This window comes from Equus quagga, chromosome 7 (genome assembly GCF_021613505.1).
Source record: "Equus quagga isolate Etosha38 chromosome 7, UCLA_HA_Equagga_1.0, whole genome shotgun sequence".
Lineage (NCBI taxonomy): Eukaryota > Metazoa > Chordata > Mammalia > Perissodactyla > Equidae > Equus > Equus quagga.
Window position 1 is genome coordinate 70,787,805 of NC_060273.1, and position 18,834 is coordinate 70,806,638.

The 18,834-nt window shown below is 47.6% G+C and overlaps 1 protein-coding gene across 4 annotated transcripts in view; it reads right to left on the reverse strand.

The window, feature by feature from the left end:
• The window catches only part of ABLIM3 (actin binding LIM protein family member 3), a 108,970-nt gene that overhangs the window by 31,025 nt on the left and 59,111 nt on the right, over nt 1–18,834 (reverse strand). For all 4 annotated transcript variants that reach the window (XM_046666318.1, XM_046666317.1, XM_046666314.1 and 1 more), the window contains exons 6-7: nt 16,769–16,862; nt 10,080–10,167 (exon numbers count right to left, since the gene is read on the reverse strand). In XM_046666318.1, the coding sequence (XP_046522274.1) occupies nt 10,080–10,167; nt 16,769–16,862 (182 nt within the window). The remainder of the gene's footprint in view (nt 1–10,079; nt 10,168–16,768; nt 16,863–18,834) is intronic.

Genomic DNA, 18,834 nt, shown 5'->3' on the forward strand with positions numbered 1-18,834 from the left:
CTTCACCATGGAGAAGAGAAGAATTAACAGAATGGTGAAAGTTTTGAATATTTTAATGCCTCTCTGTGGACAGAGGGATTAATTTGTTCTGCGTGTCCTGTAAAGCAGAACAAGAACTAAAGGGCAGAAGTTTGAGGGAAGGAAAATTTAACGTCTGAGGATGGATGGGTTTATTCTGAGAGTGAGTTCCCTGGCCCTGGAAGTATTTAAGTATCCACGTTGGCAGATAAATGCTTAGCAGGGATATTGCAGAGGAGATGCGTCACATGGTAGTTACACTAAGGGACATCTGCCCTCCCTTCCAACCCTCACAGAGTCTGTTCCCACCTTAACAAACTTCTCTGTATAGGAAGAATAACTATTTGCCCTACCCAGCGATCCTGCATAGAATGTAAGTTCTCTAAAGAGTGGGATTCACATCTGTCTTCTCTACAGATATAGTGCAGGGACTGCAGATTCTTAATAAATACTCACTGAGAGAATGAATAAACAAAAGAAATATGATATTCGATTTTAGGCCAGTTGAATTTTCTAAGCTGGACTCAGAGATTTGCACAAGTGGTATAATCTAGACTCTGATTTGACAGCTGCAATTCTAGACTGAGTGTCTATAAGAATATTCACTAGACTGGAGTTTGCCAAAGTATGGATGTGTGGACCATCTGTCCAGCAGCCTGGTAAAATGCAGAGTCCTGGGCCCCCACACAGAGCCCCTGAACTCAACTTCCTGGGGTTGGGGCCTGAGAATCTGCAATTTTAACAAGCTCTCTTGGTGATTTATGACTCAACTGGAGAACCACAGGGCTAAATACCAGTTAATGCTTCAAATGTGTTCCTTTGGAATGTCATGGGATAAAGAAACCAACTTTACAAGACAGAGCTCTTTAACTTCTTGTAAGAATTCAACAGTTTTTGCTTGTCACACTCCTGGTTCCATGAGTCACACTCTCTGCCTCGGAGACTGTCACGCACAATTCCAGGTTGTGCGGTTAAACCCTCTTGTAAAGGCTATGGAAGTGAAGGATTAGCTATTTCTGTATTGGCTGACTCAGAGACAGAGATCTAAATCTCCGAAACTGTCCCTCAGCCTGGTATTAGGGCTGTTTTTAATCCCTAGCCGAGTCAGCACTCAGTCTTATCTCTCCGACTGGTTACAGCACACCCCACACCTGTGACACTCCGGGGCTTATTTAATGTTTGGGAACCCACCCATCTCTCTGCTGGACCTTGAAGTTCAACTTGCCAACACTTTTTTTTTTTTTGCATTAGTAGAGGTTTTAATGCCAAAGCCGGAGCTGGTGCCACAGACTTCCAGAACGCCCAGCCAGGATTACAAACACAATAGTGATGGAAACTGGCCCATCTGAAGATTCTATTTGGCCAGCACGGTGTTTTTAAAGCATTTTTGAATAAGAATGCTTTTGGACCTTGCAGGTGGCCAGTGACCCGCCCTATGGTCTGCCTTGTTCCCTTCTCACTCATTTAAGCAGGCATTTGAGTTTCAACCCCGGATTCAGGCCAGGGTGTTCTCTTACAGTGGGTTTCTCCTCTGGGTTCTGTGGACCACAGCAGGTGAGATCTCTCAGAGTTCTGCCTTTACGTCAGGAGCACTACCTTTTTACATAGACTTGCTAGGACCCTCGAATGGCTCCTTTAAAATCCCTGCCTGGATAAACAAATGTGGTACATCCATACAATGGAATATTATTCAGCCATAAAAAGGAATGAAGCACTGATACGTTACAACATGGATGAATCTAGAAAACTTTATGCTAAGTGAAAGAAGCCAGACACAAAAGCCCATGTCATATGATCTCTTCTATATGAAATATCCAAAATAGGTAAATTTATAGAGACAGCAGATTGGGGGTTGCCAGGAGCTGGGGGAGGCGGAATGCGGAGCAACTGCTTACTGGGTATGGGTTTTCTTTTGGGGTGATGAAAATGTCTTGGAAGTAGATAGAGGTGGTGGTTGCACAGCATCGTGAAGGTACTAAAAGCTACTGACCTGTACACTTTAAAATGGCTAATTTTATGTTATGTGAATTTTACCTCAATTAAAACCACTCCCTCCCCACAGCAGGTGGACTGCTTCTGTAGACTCCAGGATACTCTGCTCTTCGCTTGTTACTAGGGGTTCCAAACTCAGCAGGAGGGAGCAGAGCAAGCCCTTCTGTTGAATCTGACAAGTAGTAACAACAATATCATCATCATTATAACCTTGGGCATTAGGAACTCTTCACCACGTATCAGACACTCTCTGCATTATTTCATGTAATATTCTTAACAGGTTTGGATCCTGGTTACAACACTTCCTAGCCGCACCATCGAGAGCAACTCAGTTACCTCTCTGTGCCTTAGTTTCCCCATCTATAAAATGAGGATGATAACAGCACCTGCCTTATGTGTTTGTTGCGAGGATTTTTGAGTTAATAAGTGTCGAGCACTTAGAACAATGTCTGCCTAGAGGAGGCACTGTGGAAGTGTTAGTTGTTGTTGTTCTTATTATCTGCCCTCCCTCCCCAAACCCCCTGTTTGCCAGGATCTAGTTTGGGGAAGCGGGAAGGGGGAACAGAGAGCTTGAAGGGGGTGGGTAGCATTTACTCTCCTCCTCCTGGAGCCAGGGCCTGGCTGAGCTGGAGCATACAGCAGGTGGAGAGCTGGCTGTGCAGGTGGAGTCACTGAACAGAAGCCTGGCTGGGCTGCCAGCAGAGCCCTCTGGGAGGCTGGGCCTGTGCCCAGGGACGAGGGCACACGGGAGAAGTGGAAAAGACCAGTTTGCCTGGAGCTGACATGATCAAGTGGGCTTGAAACTTAATAAAGCGGTTGAGGGAGCCAAGTGCTTAGTTACCATGTAGCTGGTTACCATGGGGGCTATCAGGCAGGAGGAGGAGAGGAGGATGGCAGCACTGAGGCGCCTGGTAATTCAGAGGAAACAAGAAGTGCTGATAATAACAGTTAGGACAGTAATTAAAATGTATGGAGTGCTTAGTATATGTCAGGCACTAAGCATTCTTATTATCTTATTGGATTATTATGACTAATATTTAGAGAGTGCCTGTGCCAGGCCTTACGCTACACACTTTATAACAATAGTACTTAAGTGAAAAATAACAATGATAACTAACATATGCCAAGTCCTATTCTAAGTGTTATTAATAATGATGATGATATTGACAGTAACCAGCACTTATTAGTGTGTGAAATCACGGGGAATGGCCATGTCTACATTACTGGGGTTTTTTTTTTTTTTAAAGATTTTATTTTTTCCTTTTTCTCCCCAAAGCCCCCCGGTTCATAGGTGTATATTCTTCGTTGTGGGTCCTTCTAGTTGTGGCATGTGGGACGCCGCCTCAGCATATTTGATGAGCAGTGCCATGTCTGCGCCCAGGATTTGAACCAACGAAACACTGGGCTGCCTGCAGCGGAGCATGCGAACTTAACCACTTGGCCACGGGGCAAGCCCCTACCAGGTGTTTATCACGAGCTCAGACTGGCAGAGCCGCTGGTGCCAGGCTCTGTGCTAAGCCTTTACTGTGCATTCGCTCATTTAATCCTCATGATGGCCTGGTGAGGTGGGGCCTATCATTATCCATGTTCAGATGGGGAAACTGGGATTTAGGGAGCTTATTTGTCTTGCCAGCCTGTCCACTTCTGTCTCCCCATCCTGGCCTGGGTATGTGCATGTGACCAAAGTCAGATTCGGAGACTCTTCTCTGTTGAGCCTTGCAGGGAATGCTGCCCCTCTGTGCCCACGTGGGCAGGGGCTGAGGCAGTCAGTCTGGGGCAGGAGAGTGCGAGGTCACACACAGAAAGCAGCAGGGAGAAGAACCACCTGCTGACCCCCGTGGGGCCCTTAAACCAGCTGTGCTGCTCCTAGAAGCTTCTAAGTTCTGAGCTGATCAACCCTTTTTGCCTAACGTTGTCTGCGTTGGGTTTCTGCCACCTAAAAAGTCCAGACTAATAAAACATCTCATTGAGCTAAAACCCGAGTATCTGACAAGTTCTTGACTTGCCCGGCAGGCAATTTTGTTTCCCAGAAAATAGAGGAAGCAACCAGGGAAATTGCTGCTGTGGACCTAATTCTGACCAACATGGACAAATTGGCTGGTGAAGTAGATGTGACATGTAACTGGCGAGAAAATGACCTCATCATCTTGAGTTTGTGGCAAACTGAGTGGAGCAAGTTGGAAACAGACTTTAAAATACAAACTTCAAACTACTATGCTGTAATATTTTCTATAGGATTCAAGATGTTTGGTAACCCTAAAAATCTAAAAAAACCCTGCAGCTCATCGAAAATTAAAATGTACTCTATTTAAAATGAAATATGCTTAGTAGAGTCAGACTTCAGAAAATATCAATTTAGTACAGTAGCGGGATATGTTTGAAGAGTCTAAAATTATGTAGCAGGATTGGGGAAACATAAGATTTAAAGTTTTTAAGCATAACTCCTACAACCTAAGCTGTCAGTAGAGAGATCCAATTTAAAATAACAATGCTAAACTACTAAATTATAGCAACCAATATTACGTTAGTGCCTTTGAAAGTGTGGTTTGATGAGATGTGTAGATTACGACATCCATAACCAAGGGAGGCATTTCTCTTGAACATCTATTAGCTCAGTGCACCTCTGATAAGGTACTTGTCAGAGTAGAGGGAGGCCCCAGCTAAATATGAATGGCATCCCCAGCTGTGCCAGGAAGACACACCTCCTGGTACCAGGACCTTGTATCATCTGAACCAAATAAAATGTGATCTGAAATAGACTCAGTTATATAAGAGAAGAGTTTGGTGTAATTATCAGAGCAAGCTTTCAGGGCTCCATTTTGGATTTGCATCAACAGAGAACTAAGGTTCTTTATTTTGGGCCATGAACACCTCTGAAAATTTGGTAGAAGCTACAGACCCTCTCCTTAAAGAAATATACCTACATGCAAAATTCTGCAAGCAATTTCAGGGGATTCAACGAATGCAGAGGCCAACCATGAACTACAGGTTAAGAATTCTGATGATAAACGGAAGAAAACTGTCTTAAACAAAGCCTAGCAAGACAGGCTGGTGAACCTTGGCCCAGGGACACAACCTTTCTAAACTTTCTTGTTCCCTAAAACAGGGATATTAATGGCTTTTAGCTCACAGGATTGTTGAGAGGATAAAATGAGATACTGCATTCAAAACTCTTAGGACAGTGCTTGGCACACAGTAAGTGCTCAAGAAATGTCAGCTGATAGCATTTTATTATTATTGTTAATACTATTATTAATATTGGCGGGGCCTACAATTTGTTATAATACTTTCCTTAGCAGAGCAAAGTTTGTCCTAGGATTTCATAAATGATTTCCCGCCTGGTGGGTTTTAATTAAACGGACAAATGATAACAGAGTCTTGCTTCAAATGTGCAGCTGAACTCCTGGACTTCTAGCGTCATTCTCTGTCTCAGGTCCTTGGAACACGGTTGTATTTAGTGGAGACAGAAGGAGAGAAAAACAAGTCTATCTTTCCTTTTTCCTAGGTACAGGCACATTTAGAACAAGAGGAAAATCTATCTCATGAACCACATTCTGGGTTTAGAAAAACTCCCACCAATCCAGCAACTGTAACCTTTGTGATTTCAGGCTAAGTTTTGCCCCGAACCTGCAGAACTTTGGCTATTATTTTGCTGCACAAAATCAGTGACCTAATTTCCTGGTGAAGCCCAAATGAAGGGTTTGGACACAAACAGATTAGAAATCTGGCATCTTTACAAAAACAGAAGACTGAATGCACAACAGAACTTAAAACAAATAGAACTTGCTCTTGTCTCCTGGGGCTTTGGAAGTTCTCATCCAGACAGACGTCAGACTTCTCCCAATTAGGGCCCATCGGAAAGCCATCCCACAGTAATTAAAAAACAAACAACCTGACCAAAAGAACCTCCGAGGCTGGCTGCCAGTACCTTGCTGTGTCCTGCTACGGAACTGACAAGACTGGGTTTCTAACCTTTGCAGGCTTCCCAGCACTCTCTCTCTTGTGTGCATTGCTTTATGGGGCACTGAGCATCTTCACATGCATTCTCCCCTCTAATAGTCACGAGGACCTTGTGGAGTATGCTTGCTCTCTGTGCACTGGGTACGTGGACGTGCCTCAGTTTCTCCATCATGTAATGCTTCCTCCCACCGTGGGCCTTTGCACCTGCTGTTCTCTCCACCTTCACAATCTTCCCTCCCTCTACCGTCTCACCTCCTACTTAATTTCAAGGTCTTGGCTTGAAACTGCCCTTCTTCAGCAGAGCCTCTCCTGACCTCTCAGACTAGATCAGGAGCCTTATAATACACTCCCATGGATCCCAAACCTCCCCTTCACAGCACTTATCACTGCTTGTCACTGAATGTTTGCAACTCTATTTGATTACAGCTGGTCCCCTCCTCCTGTCAGTCAACTCCACCACAGAAGCTAGCACTCCTGCCTCGCTCATCTCTGAGTGCCCAGCACAGAACAGAGAGCCCGGCACAGAGCATGACCTCAGTTTGGATGGATGAATGAAAGACAGTGTAATTATCCTCATTTTACAGGTTAAGGAAGAGACCCAGGGAAGGAACACACTTCTCAAGGTCACAGCCCATTAGCAGAAGTGCTGACGTTTGAACCCAGGAGTCTAGGCTCTCAGCCGGTTCTCACTCCTGTTCTGCCTGGGAGGAGAGTTTTCTTGCCATTTCTGGGGAATATCATTACGAGTCCTGTACCCTTGCCTGGGGAGGGTGTCCAGGGCAATCTTGGGCCCAGCTCTTGGTGGTAGCAGAAGCCCCCCCGGTGGCTGCCACCCCCAGGAAGTCCACAGCTCAAGTCAGCATGACTCTAGCATCGGATGGCCTGGTCCCCCTCATTCCAGGATCGCTCAGCATCCCTCGAGGCAGGTCCTTGAAAGCTCTGCAATTACTCCCACTCTCCCCAGAGCCAGGAGGGTAGGGATGGGATAATTAAGGAGGAGGGTGACAGGCCCTTCTTCATCCCCAAGAACATCTCCCACCTCCCGGAGGCATTGCTGTCATAGGTTTTTTATGCATTCTCTCTCGTGATCACAAAGCTGCTCACTTCACCGCTTAACTCTTTCAGCATTCTGTGAAGTTCTGGTCAGAAGCAGGGCCTAGAAGATACTGACACATGAGGACGTGAGCTCCAAGAGGGCATGGAACTTGTCAGCCTTGCTCACTGCTACATCTCCAGTTGACATGACAGCACCAGCACACAGGTGGGGCTCAACAGATATTTGTTAAGTGAATGAACTAAGAGCTTACCATGTGTCAGGAACTTCCTATACTTCTATATTATAGGGTCTGTTACTAGCCTATTTTACAGACTAGGCAACTGAGGTTCAGAGTTAAGAGACTTGCTCAGGGTCAAAATTAGCAAGCAGTGGAGCCAGGATTCAAACCACTAAATGGGGAAAGATTAGGATTGGGAATTCAGGCAGGAAGGTGAAGATGTTGATTATTCTAGAGATGTGAACGTGAGGGCAGTTTCAACACTAGGGAATGTCTCCACCAGGGAAGGAGGAGAGGAATATCACACAATGAATTTTCAAACCAAGTGCAACGTCCAGATTACCAGGTGGTCAGTGTCCATGAAGACATCGTGTTTGCTGAGACTCGGGTGTGCTTCCCAGGATGGAACACAGGGTCCTGCAGCAGGAACCACTCGGGGACCCAAGCATTGAGGGATTGGTGCCCATGGGAAGGGGGGGGTCTAGTCTTGCAGGGACCTGAGTAGCAGGCAGGGCCTTGTCCCAGGGGGCCAAGCAGAGAGAGCTCTGGAGTGGGAGTCATAAGGCCCGGTCCTCTGTGCCCCTGCATGCTCTGGTTCTCATGCAAGTCTCTTCCTCTCTGGGCCTCACTTTTCCCATCTGTACAATGAGAGTTGTTACTTTCCAGTCTAGAGTGGCCTCTAGGATCCTCCACCTCTAACACCTGTAAGACTGTACATACAAGTGAATAGCTGTAGAGTCACAGCATCTTAGAAATGGTCACCCAGCCCAACCCAACATAGGAATCCCTGCTCCAGCATTTCTAGCAGATGGTAAGAGATTCTGTTGAAGAGCTCTAGGCCGGTAGTTCTCAACTGAGAACGATTTTGCCCACCAGGGGATATTCCACGACGTCTGAGATATTTGCAGCTGTCAATAATGGGAAGGCGTACATTATTGGCATCTTGTGGGCAGAAGCCAAGGATACTACTAAGCATCCTGCAATGCACAGGACAGTCCCACACCGGAGAATTATCTGGTCTAAAATGTCGCTAGTGCTGAGGTTGAGAAGCCCTGCTCTAGGCAAAGGGAATTCATTACATCTGGAGGGGATTCCTGGCTGTGGGCACTCATGGCTAGGACAAGCTTGATAGGAAGACACACTCCCTGTAACTGCCTCCCTGGTCTTATATCTGCCTTGTGAGGAAACCGGGAGGAAGGTTTCTCCCCAAGATAGCTATTTAAACATCTGGGGATGGTTAATTACAGCAATTCAGCCAACAATGATCACCTGTAGAATGAGTGCTTGTGGGGTCAATGTCAGGACTGAGGGGTCAATGTCAGGGGCAAGGGGTCTCAGGGAGAAGGCCAATGACTCTCATGGAAGCTGGAGGGGAGCAGGTGCAAACAAAGGGCTGTGGGAGTTCAGGGAGGAGGGTTGTGGTGTGGGGATGAGAGCACCTAGGGCATTTATGAAGTAGGTAGTGCCTAAACTGGGCCAAGGAGAATTTCCAAAGGAGGGCATGGAAGACAAGAGTGTTCTGAGAGGTATGTAACAAAGAGCAACAACCCGGAGGCACCAGGGCCATGAATTCATTTGAGGGACCAAACGCCGTCCTTACCACAAGGCCTGGCCTGGTCCGTCCGTGCCCACCTCCCAGCCTCACATCTCACCTCCGTCTACACCCTGGCTCCTCTTGGCCTCCTACACTTGCCACTTCTTCGCCAACCTCAGAGCCAAGCGGATTCTGTCCCCTCAGATGAGCACATCCCATCTCTCCTCTCTTTGCCCAATTAACGCCCACTCATCCTTCGGATCCCAGCTCCCAGCCCTTCCTCAGGAACCTTCCCTGATTCCCCCTGTACCCCGTTATGTGCTCTCACAGTCCCATACTGCTCCCCTTCATAAAACTTATCATAGTGGACGGTTATTTGTGTAATTACGGACTATGGTCCACCTTCCCTGCTGGACTGTAGGGCAATGGGGGTAGGACTATGGACCCCGGTGCAAAGCCTGTACAAGGCTGGGGCTCAAGAAATAGTTGTCAAATGGATGAAGAAACAATTGAAAGCTGGCTTTGGCAGTTGAAGTGCTGGATTTGTTCAAGCTAGAAAGGCAGTTTGAGACCTCAGTGAGAGGGTCTTAAATGCTAGGCTGAAGTGTTGGTACCTAAACTGGTGGGCTGGGAGGGGCCCTGAAGATCTCTCCACAGGGCTGTGCCAAGAACACCATGATGCTCTGGGATGATGGACTAGGCAGAGGAGGGAAGATTGAGCAGAGCCTGGAGACTCATTAAGACTTGCAAGAATCCTGGGGCCAGAGGGCTAGACCCCACACAGTGGTGGAGGGAAATCAGCCCCAGTTTGCTTCTTGGAGGCTGTTGGTTCCCTCCAATTCCTTTCTGTGCATCCTAAGAGTCCATGGGAAGACGGAAGTGAGAGCCTCATGTGATGGTCTGAGATGTGGGGGGAGGGAGGGGAGAGGGACGTGGGGTAGAGGCTGTGATGCTGCAGACACTGTGCAACCAAGCCATTCTTCTGAGGTTCTCTGACCACTTGGCCTCATTTAGCTCAAATTCCCACCCCCAGGCAGAGCCAGGGGAGTCTGCTCAGAGCATTTCCAGGGAAGCAGGCCAGCTAGGCAGCGGGTGGAGGCGCACAGGGACGGAAGGCAGATTACATGTCACTTCACATTAGCCACACCGGCAACTTTCCCGAACCACCCAGAGAGGGGCGAATTAATTGCAATTTTGAGGACAAGCCAAAAGCAAAGATAACACTGAAATGAAAGGGAATTTTATTTCCTTTCCAGCCATGGGTAGATAGGAATGCTTTATGGAGGCTCGTTTTTGCTTACCTGTGAGGTACATCTCCTCCCCTTCAGTGAACATCTGGTGGCAGCGTACACATCTGGCACAGGTTGGGTGGTAGTGCTTCCCTCCTGCCTATGGAAATAAAAAGAAGAAACAGGAGGTCAGAGCTGGAGCTGCTGTCCAGTGGGGCAGGTTGGGTTTGAACATTTCCTGGACACATTAGTGATGTTGGCATCTTCATGGCCTGGAGGTTGGTTGGGAGTCTATCTGGGGAGTCCAGAACCATCTATAAAAGTCCACCCATGAAGCTTGGTGATTCCGCACCATGGGTCCCTGATGGCAGTTCACAGGACTTCCCTGACACCTGTACTTCTATTCTGGCAGGGGAGGGGCCCTTTGGAGGCCACTGGTCCCACATCCTCATTTCCAGATGAGGAAACAATCTTGCTTTGAGGACATCCCAGCCTTCCCGCAAGAATGGGACCCTTACCACTAATGGTACATGAGATGATTTTAAGTGGTACATGGACCCAGGATTTAATAACATTGAATCAATGAAAAAAATGATCTCCTTTCAATCCTCTATCAATACTTCTGGTTTTTTCAAGAAAACACAAGTTCGGTGCGATGTGTCTTTAACATCTATCCAAAACTTACTAATCTACCTTCTTAGGAACGAGAACAGGTGTGAGGTTGGGAGCCTCCACAAGCAGTAGAATCTAGCTAGAACTATATTTATTTTTTGCTTATCGGCAATATGGGAAGTGATCCTGGTTTTCCTGCTATGCTATATAAGTTTTCTTATACCTAAGTGAGTCAACTTAAAGACAAATTAAAGTATTAGTTAAGAATGAGTACACAAGGTTCATAGACATGGCAAAAATTGTGAGTGGCACATGAAGGCCCGACTTTAGGACTCAGTGGACAAATAAAAGGACCTGCAGAGCCAGGCCCTGTCGGGGAGCCTCTGACCCCCAGGCCAGCCCCATGATTGTTGCACCTGGGCGCCCCTGCCCCCAGCCCCAGCTCACCCCAGTCTGGCTTTGGTGAACCTCCTTCACTATTCCCACTTTCCTTCCCTACAATTATTTCAAGTCAAAATGGAAAGGATTTGCAGCTGCTAATTCTTCCATAGTGGGAAGAAACGGCCTCAGAGAAGGTTGTGACTCAAGGTCTCACTGGAAGCCAGGAGCAGTGTTGGAGCTGGACCCCCGAGGGCCACTCACCAGGCCAGCAATTACTTCCATGCTGACCATTCTGACACAAGTCCAGCCAAGAGGCCTGGATGTGAAAGGGCCTTTCAGCGGCAGCTCCAGCGTTTCTACACGGCAGGAGCCTGGAACAGTGGTTGGGCTGGAAGGTGGGGCTTGTTTTGCATGTTAGGGCAGGGATTTTAGGGGGCTATGTCTGGGGGAACTGATAAGAGACTGGGGGATTGTTAAAGGCCCCTCCCCAAGCCATCACTTGATCTGATATTAATGGGTTCCTTCCAATTCAAAAATTATAATTGTGTAATGGTGAAGGCTTATTTCTGAATCTTTTTCTTTGGGGAGGGGGTTGGGCACGGGCCTGCCTATTCTGGAGATACTTGATTTATTTTAAAAACTTAGCAAGAATGTGGAAAGGGCAGATTTTTAAAAAAGGAAAAAAATATCTCCAACGTTTCTTTTTTCAGTCTTGGTTGTTTGCATGGCTCCCCTCAGTGATAAAATGTCCTTATCATCATCAAAGCAAACCGGGTTCGAACTTCGGAAGGAGCCTGCTGTTTCCCCAAGCTGAGATATCGTGGGACCAACTCTCTCGTACCGTGACAAGGATAATCGGTTTAATTAGTAGCCTCTTCCTACTTTGTGTCTCGTTATCATTTCAATTATAGACCTGTTTTCCAGGGTGGCAACAGTGCCTTGGCAAAACTGAAGCTTGGCATCTTCCTAAATGTCACGCTCCTCCCCAGCCCCCCCGCCCCCACGCCACCCCAACTGAAAGATGCTTCGTGCCCATCTCAGCAACCCCGGGCAGGGGTGATGTTGAAAAGAACTTGAGGGAGGGGAGGCTTCCAGAGCAGCCGGTCCCAGCATAAGGAGAACCAAGTCAGTGAGGTGTGATGAGACATTCTGTCTGTTAACAACCGAAGTCAAGAAAATAGTGAAGAAAAGTGGCAAAGCATTAGTACCAGAAAAATGGGGCCACAGTGGAGTGGACTGAGAACTGCAAACTTACTGAAGTTGGGTTAGAAAATGCAGCACAAAGACACCAGGTGTGTGGTTCTCCTTGGCGAGGACACAGACTAGGAAGGAAGAAGTGTGAGTGGCATGCAGCACAGTGGGCTTTATCACTGAGGAAGGGATTGTGGGAGGGCCTGGAGAGGAATGGGAAGGGGAAACGGTATTTAATTAAGTGCCTATTGTGTACCTAGGAATGCACTGGGCCCTGTACTGGGCAACTGTTGTTTTTGCCTGGCTAACATTCTGCCCTCTTCTTCCAGAAACAGCATCAGGCCTTTCCTGGGTGGGACCACCCTTTCGCAAATCAGTCCACGTGTTAAGTAGGGCTGACCCCACCAATAAGCTATTTCAGCTCTATGGTCACAGCTATTGGTTTGGAGATGGGCCTGAGACTGTCCAGTGAGAGCCAGTCCCAGGATGTTTGCTGAGCTGTTAGAAAAGAGCAGCTCTCCTTCCACTTGGGATGCTGGCTGATAGGATGTAGCCTGGACACCTGGTGTCCAACTTCCCCATCATGAAGGAGAGGCTTCCTGAGAATAAAGCCAACACAGAAGCAAGTGGAGCCAAGATGGCGAGATATTCCAAATGCATTTGTTTGAACACTGGATCCAGCTGTGCCTGAAGCGAGAATTACTCTTGGGTTTTTTATTACGGGAGCTGGTAAATTTCCTTTTGGCCTGAGCCATTTGAGTATAGCTTCTGCCCTTGTAACCAAAAACATCCTAACTGTAAAGGAAAAACACACTCCTGTGTGTGTCCTTTACTCCCACACTACTACCACACTCGTAGCACTTCTGATACCAGATGTGTGGGATTTTTTCCCCCACACCAAGCAATTCTCTGAGACAACAGCTGAGTGTCCTACAGCTTAACTCAATTCTGACACTATCTACCTGGAGAAAGTGTCAGATCCCACAGGTTAAGGGCTCAGTCCCACAAGACTGTCCCTCTCAACTACCATAAACACACTTCAGATACCAATCCTATGCCCCATGTTGTTACCTGTACTTCTGACTGACTGGCTATAAACTGAGGTTCCCATGACCCCCAACTTGGGTTTGGCAATTTGCCAGAATAGCTCATAGCACTCAGGGAAACACATTTACTGGTTTATTACAAAAGGATATGATAAAGGACACAGACGAACATCCAGATGGAAGAGATACACAAGGGCAAGGTATGCGGCAGGGGTGTGGAGCTTCCATGCCCTCTCCATGTGCCCCACTCTCCCAGCACCTCCACGTGTTCACGAACCTGCAAGCTCTCCGAACCCTGTACTTTTGGGATATTTACGGAAGCTTCACTTCACAGGCATGATCCATCATTAACTCAATTCCTAGTCCCTCTCTCTCTCCTGGAGGATGTGAGATGGGGCTGAAAGTTTTAACCTTCTAACCATGGTTTCGTCTCTCTGGTGACCAGCCCTCAACCAGGAGCCCATCAGGAGTCACTTTGTTAGAAGAAAAGACACCCTATCACCTAGGAAATTCCAATGGATTTAGGAGCTCTGTGTCAGGAACCAGGTCAAAGACCAAATATTAGAACTAAAGATGCTCCTAGAGCTCTTATCACCTAGGAAAGTACAAAGATTTTAGGAGCTCTGTGCCAGGGACTGGGGCAGAGACCAGTTATATTTTTTCTATTATTTCACACTAATATGTCCATTAGGAGTTAAATAACAGTAGTATTCTCCATTGTTAGATAAAGACTCTAAGACTCAGAGAAGATGACTTGCTTCAGGTTTCATGGCTATAAGTGGTAAAATTAGAACCCAAGTGTGTTTTCCCCTAGCCACGTATTTTTCATGACATCGCACTACCTCAGAGAACCCCGAGTGGCCGAGAGCTGTGGGCATCGGTGTGGGATATAGGAGCCTAGAGTCCTAGATTTCAGCTCTGTCTCCACCAGAAACACTGTGTGTGACCTTGGAAACACATCACATGTCTTGTGGCTCACTATTCTCATCTGTAAAACGAGGAGGGTGAGCTGGTTGATTGCTAAAAGTCTCTGCCAGCTCTAAGAAAAAAAATCAATACGTTCGAGATGCTAATGGAGCCTCACGCAAAGGGAATCAATTGAAACCCAGTCACAACAGCTGCCTCAGAAGAGGAGGCTCCCACAATGCTAAACGGCAGGAACACGCGGGAAAAGACACCCACTGCCGACAGAATGTCAGAGCAGCTGAGACGAATTCCCGTCTACAGTCCTGTGTGCCATTGAGTTTTTCCTTCCTGAAAGAAGAGTCTGCTTTTATGATCTCTCATCCCACCCACCCTTTACCTCACTACAGTGCAGATGCCTCTCCCCCACAATCCTGCAGACCCCAGAGACTGTACTCCTGAAGGTGACCCTTCCCCACACCCCAGAGCTTTTTCTCCATCCACATAGTCCTTACCTGCTCTGGCGAACCTGACCAACACTCTGACTGACCTCGCCATCTTTTCTGAAGCTCTGTTCTCTTACTGCCCCTCCCTCTTTCTCCCCCACCTCCCTGACTGCCCTTCTTCTGATAACTCCTCAGCCTCCTTCTGCCACCTGCAAGCAGCCACTCTCCAAGGCTCCCTTCAGCCCGCTTCCTCTCTCTCTTGGAAATCCTGATGACTCCCATGGTGCTGACTATTTTTCCAATCCCAGCATTTCTGAGATTGGTCCCTCCAGGCCTGAGCTTTTTTCCCGAGCCCTGCTCCACATTTCTGACTGCCTTCTTGAAACTTTCCCAGAATTTCAATCACAACCCATCCCAAACGGAACTCGCTGTGTTTCTGCCCAGATCAGCTTCTTTCTCTGCCACCCCCAGTTCTGCAGATAGTGACAACAGACTACCTCTTACCCAGGCCTGACTCTTTGGTACAACTTTTGGCCTCTTCTCCTTCAGTCCTCACGTCTACAAGTTGTCGCACAGTGGCAAAGCATTGGAATTCTACTGCCATAACCCTTGAGACAGGGTGGTTGTCCTTTCCACTGCTACTGTACCTCTTGACTCCTTCTGGCGTCATGGCCTCCTTGCTGGTCTCCCACTTCTAGTTTCTTTCCTCCACATTTAGCCTGTGTACATCACGTAATTCTCCCAAAGGTGCAGCTCTAAGCACGTCACTTCTGGCTGATCTTTCCTCAACCCCCATTGCTCAGTGAATTGCATACAAACTCCTTCCCCCGGTATCAAGCCCTCGGAAACCTGGGCCCAACACCCTGCCGGCGCTCCTGTTTCATGCCTTATCTTCCACGTTGGGCTCCTGGAAATGCTTAATAGTTTATCAACTCTGTGCATTTGTTTATCTTATTCTCTCTGACTCCCTATCTGTTAAAAACATAATCTTATCACGTTGCAACTTGGTTTAAAACTCTCCAATGGCTTTCCATTGCATTTACTATAAAATCCAAACTCTTAAATGGGTCTACAAAACCCTATATGGTATGCCTTATATGATGTACTCCACTGCCCCCTAGCCCTGATTTATATAATTCAGCCACACAGGCCTTCTTCTCTTTTCCCTGAATGGGTCAAGCTCATTTTCCCTCCAGCTCTTCACACGACAGCTTCCTTCTCATTCTCAGGGCTCAGCTTCAATGCATCTCTTCAGAGAGTTCTTTCCTGGTTGCTACACGCTCTCCTGCTGAGCCCAGATATGGCTGCAGAATCCTTCTCGACATAGTGCTGATGCCAGGTAAGCGCAACCAACTGGCCAATTTGCCAGAATTAATGATTCTGCTTGCAAGAGCTGACCCAGTCTGCTGTCCTTCAGCCATTGTCAGATGGGAAAACTGAGGCCTAGAGAGTCAAAGATATTCACGAAAATCTGAGCATGTGTTAGCAGTCGAGGCAATATTAGAAACTAATTGTTTCTACTCTTAGGCTATTGTTTTTCACTTGCACCAAACTCTTTCTTGTTTCTAATTCCTCAAGGTGGGTGGTCCCAAAGCCTAGGAAGACAGCCTCCTGGACCCAGAGGGTGTGGGAAGGAAGGCCAGGAAGATCAGTGGACAGGGGGCTCAGGCAGGGGCTCAGCAAGGGAGCTGCAGGTTGTCTGTCACTGGCAGAGCAAGCTGTGCATTGGAGGCGTTGGAGAGCTGTTGCCATGGCGATGGACCAGCCAAAGGAGGGCTTAGGGAGCAAGCTGCTAGACAAGCTGGTTCTTAAATCAGCACATTACCAAATGCCGAAAAAACAAAAAAAAAGTCTTCCATCCCCTAGCAGGGTTAGGAAGAAAATCCTAATTGTCACTCCTCAGTAATCTATCAGGGTCTGAATCCAGAGAAGCAACTCCTATTCTCAGCCCAGCATTTTCTGAATCAGGAATAATTTTGTCCAGGTTCTCATTTTGGGGGTGCCCAGAGAGGCAAGGTTATCTTCTCAAGGTCATGTAGCTAAGCTGGGGTACAGGAAGCAGGGGGAGGTGGAGGCTATGGAAGAAGGGATCTGGGGTGACTTGCTCCTTTCTCAGTGACGACTTTTTGGAGTCACAGGCTATCCTGTTCAAATACCTTCATGGTTACTTGAACCCACTCACCTCCAAGACCCTGCCGCTGATGTATCGGTCACAAGTCTCGCATTTAATGCCAAACTGGGAGTGGTAGTCAGACTCGCAGTACGGAACGCCATCCCTGCAAGAGGAAATCCACACAGGAAGAGGAAGTTGGGGGGGTTCGTGGGGGTGTCACATGGAGGTTCCAGGATCTGCAGCCAACAGGGACTGGGCCAAGATGAGAAGCACTGGGAGAGCTTGTTAAAAATGCAAACTCCTGAGACACCCCTCAGACCAATGAAATCAGAGACTTCTTGGGAGGGGGGTCCAGGAATCTGCATCTTGACAAACTCCCGGAGTATGCCTAGAACCCACTGGTCTGCTGCTGGCTGTGGGCGTCCCTTTCCCACTCTCCGTCTTCCCCCTCCCCACAAATTCTCCAGACCCACTCTCTTCTCTGTATCTCAAAACGTTCTTTAAAAAAATCATTTAAAAAATTTGTTTTATTTTATTTAGAATAGGCAATATTTGCATATGTCATATTACAAAAGCACAAAGGGAAAAATCATCACCCTCCTTCCAGCCCCTTCCAGTTTCCCTTCCAGGAAAACCAGGACGTAATCAATGTGATCAATTTGTGCATATCCTGAAGGGTTCCTCCGCTAATAAAGAATTTCACCTGTACTGAAAGAATCATCTGATTGTGCTACTAGATCAGCACGTAACAGGAACCTCCTGTGACCACCTTCTACGTGCTCCAGGGTACATTTTGCCCCATGCTTATAACTTATCAGGTAGCACTAAGATCATTAATTATTCTTATACTACTCCCTACTACTACCAGCCACTGACATGTATTGCTTGGTGTGCGCCGGGCCCTCTGATGGTTTTACAGAGATTATTTCATTTAACCCTTAGGACAGCCCTATGAGGTTGCAACTATCAGTCTCCCCATTGTGAGGATGAGAAAACCCAACTTGAATGACCTAGAACTGGATTCAAACACAGGAGGTCTGGTTTCTCACTTATGTTGTCACGAGGATGAAAGGACATGGCTCCAGGGTGTCCAGGGCTCGGCACAGCACCTGGCCTTGTGAGCACTCAGCAAATGGCAGCCAGAGGAATCCCCATGATGCTGAGAGGGGTCTTCAAGGAGGACGTTTGGGGCTCAGCTTTCTAGGGCCAACGTGGAGATAGTTGGGGGCATCAGAGAGTTCAGCCCAGCTTCTGGGCCCTGCCTAGCTCTAAGGACTAGATCTGATGACATTTTCCAAAGTGCTGATGACACAAAGTGCAGTGATGAGAGAGGGACGTTTCCCCTACTTTTGCGTGTAAAAGAACTTGGCTCAGACCTAGAGAGCCTACAGGACAAGCATGTCGTTTTTCCATTTCCAAGTTGTTGCCATGTTGGGATTTCTGGGAGCCCAGCCCGGGCAGCAGGGTGGGCAGTGACTTCCTGAAGGAGAAGCGGCAGTAACGACCGATGCCTGGCAAAGGCCCAGAGGTGAGACTGTGCCCACAAGGCAAGGACTTGTTGGTGAGCCCATGAGACAAGGCTCCCCGACCCCTCCCAATGCTTCCACACTCTGTGGGTGTGGGGGCTGAGTCTGCAGGGGGATAAAGTCATTTGTCAGGAGGTGGATGCAATAAGCCAGCAGAATTTGGGTATAAATGCCAACACCACTTCATTTGGGCCCATGGGCTGCTGAGGCCTTGGAGAATTTGAAATACACATGATTCTAAAAAGCAGCAGATGGTAAAAATCAATATTTACTGCACACTTATTAGGTACAAAGCACAGATCTCTGAGCCTTTGCACAACCCTATGAGGTAGGTCTTTGTCTGATCCACGTTTTTATAAATGAGGAAACAGACTCAGAGAAATTGAGTCTCTTGCCAAAGTCTTGTAGGCTGGGCTTCTAACCCGGGTGTTGATGCCAAGCCAGTGCCTTACTGCCACTCTGCCAGCAGACAGATGAAGAGCCCAGAGCCAGGCTACAGAGGCCCAAGGTGTGGTGGGCAATCTGGGCTGGGCCTCCTTGAGAGGATCTCTCAGCAAACCCTTACTTCCCAGAGAATTCTGATTTAGGCTCGCAGACTCAAGGACTCCT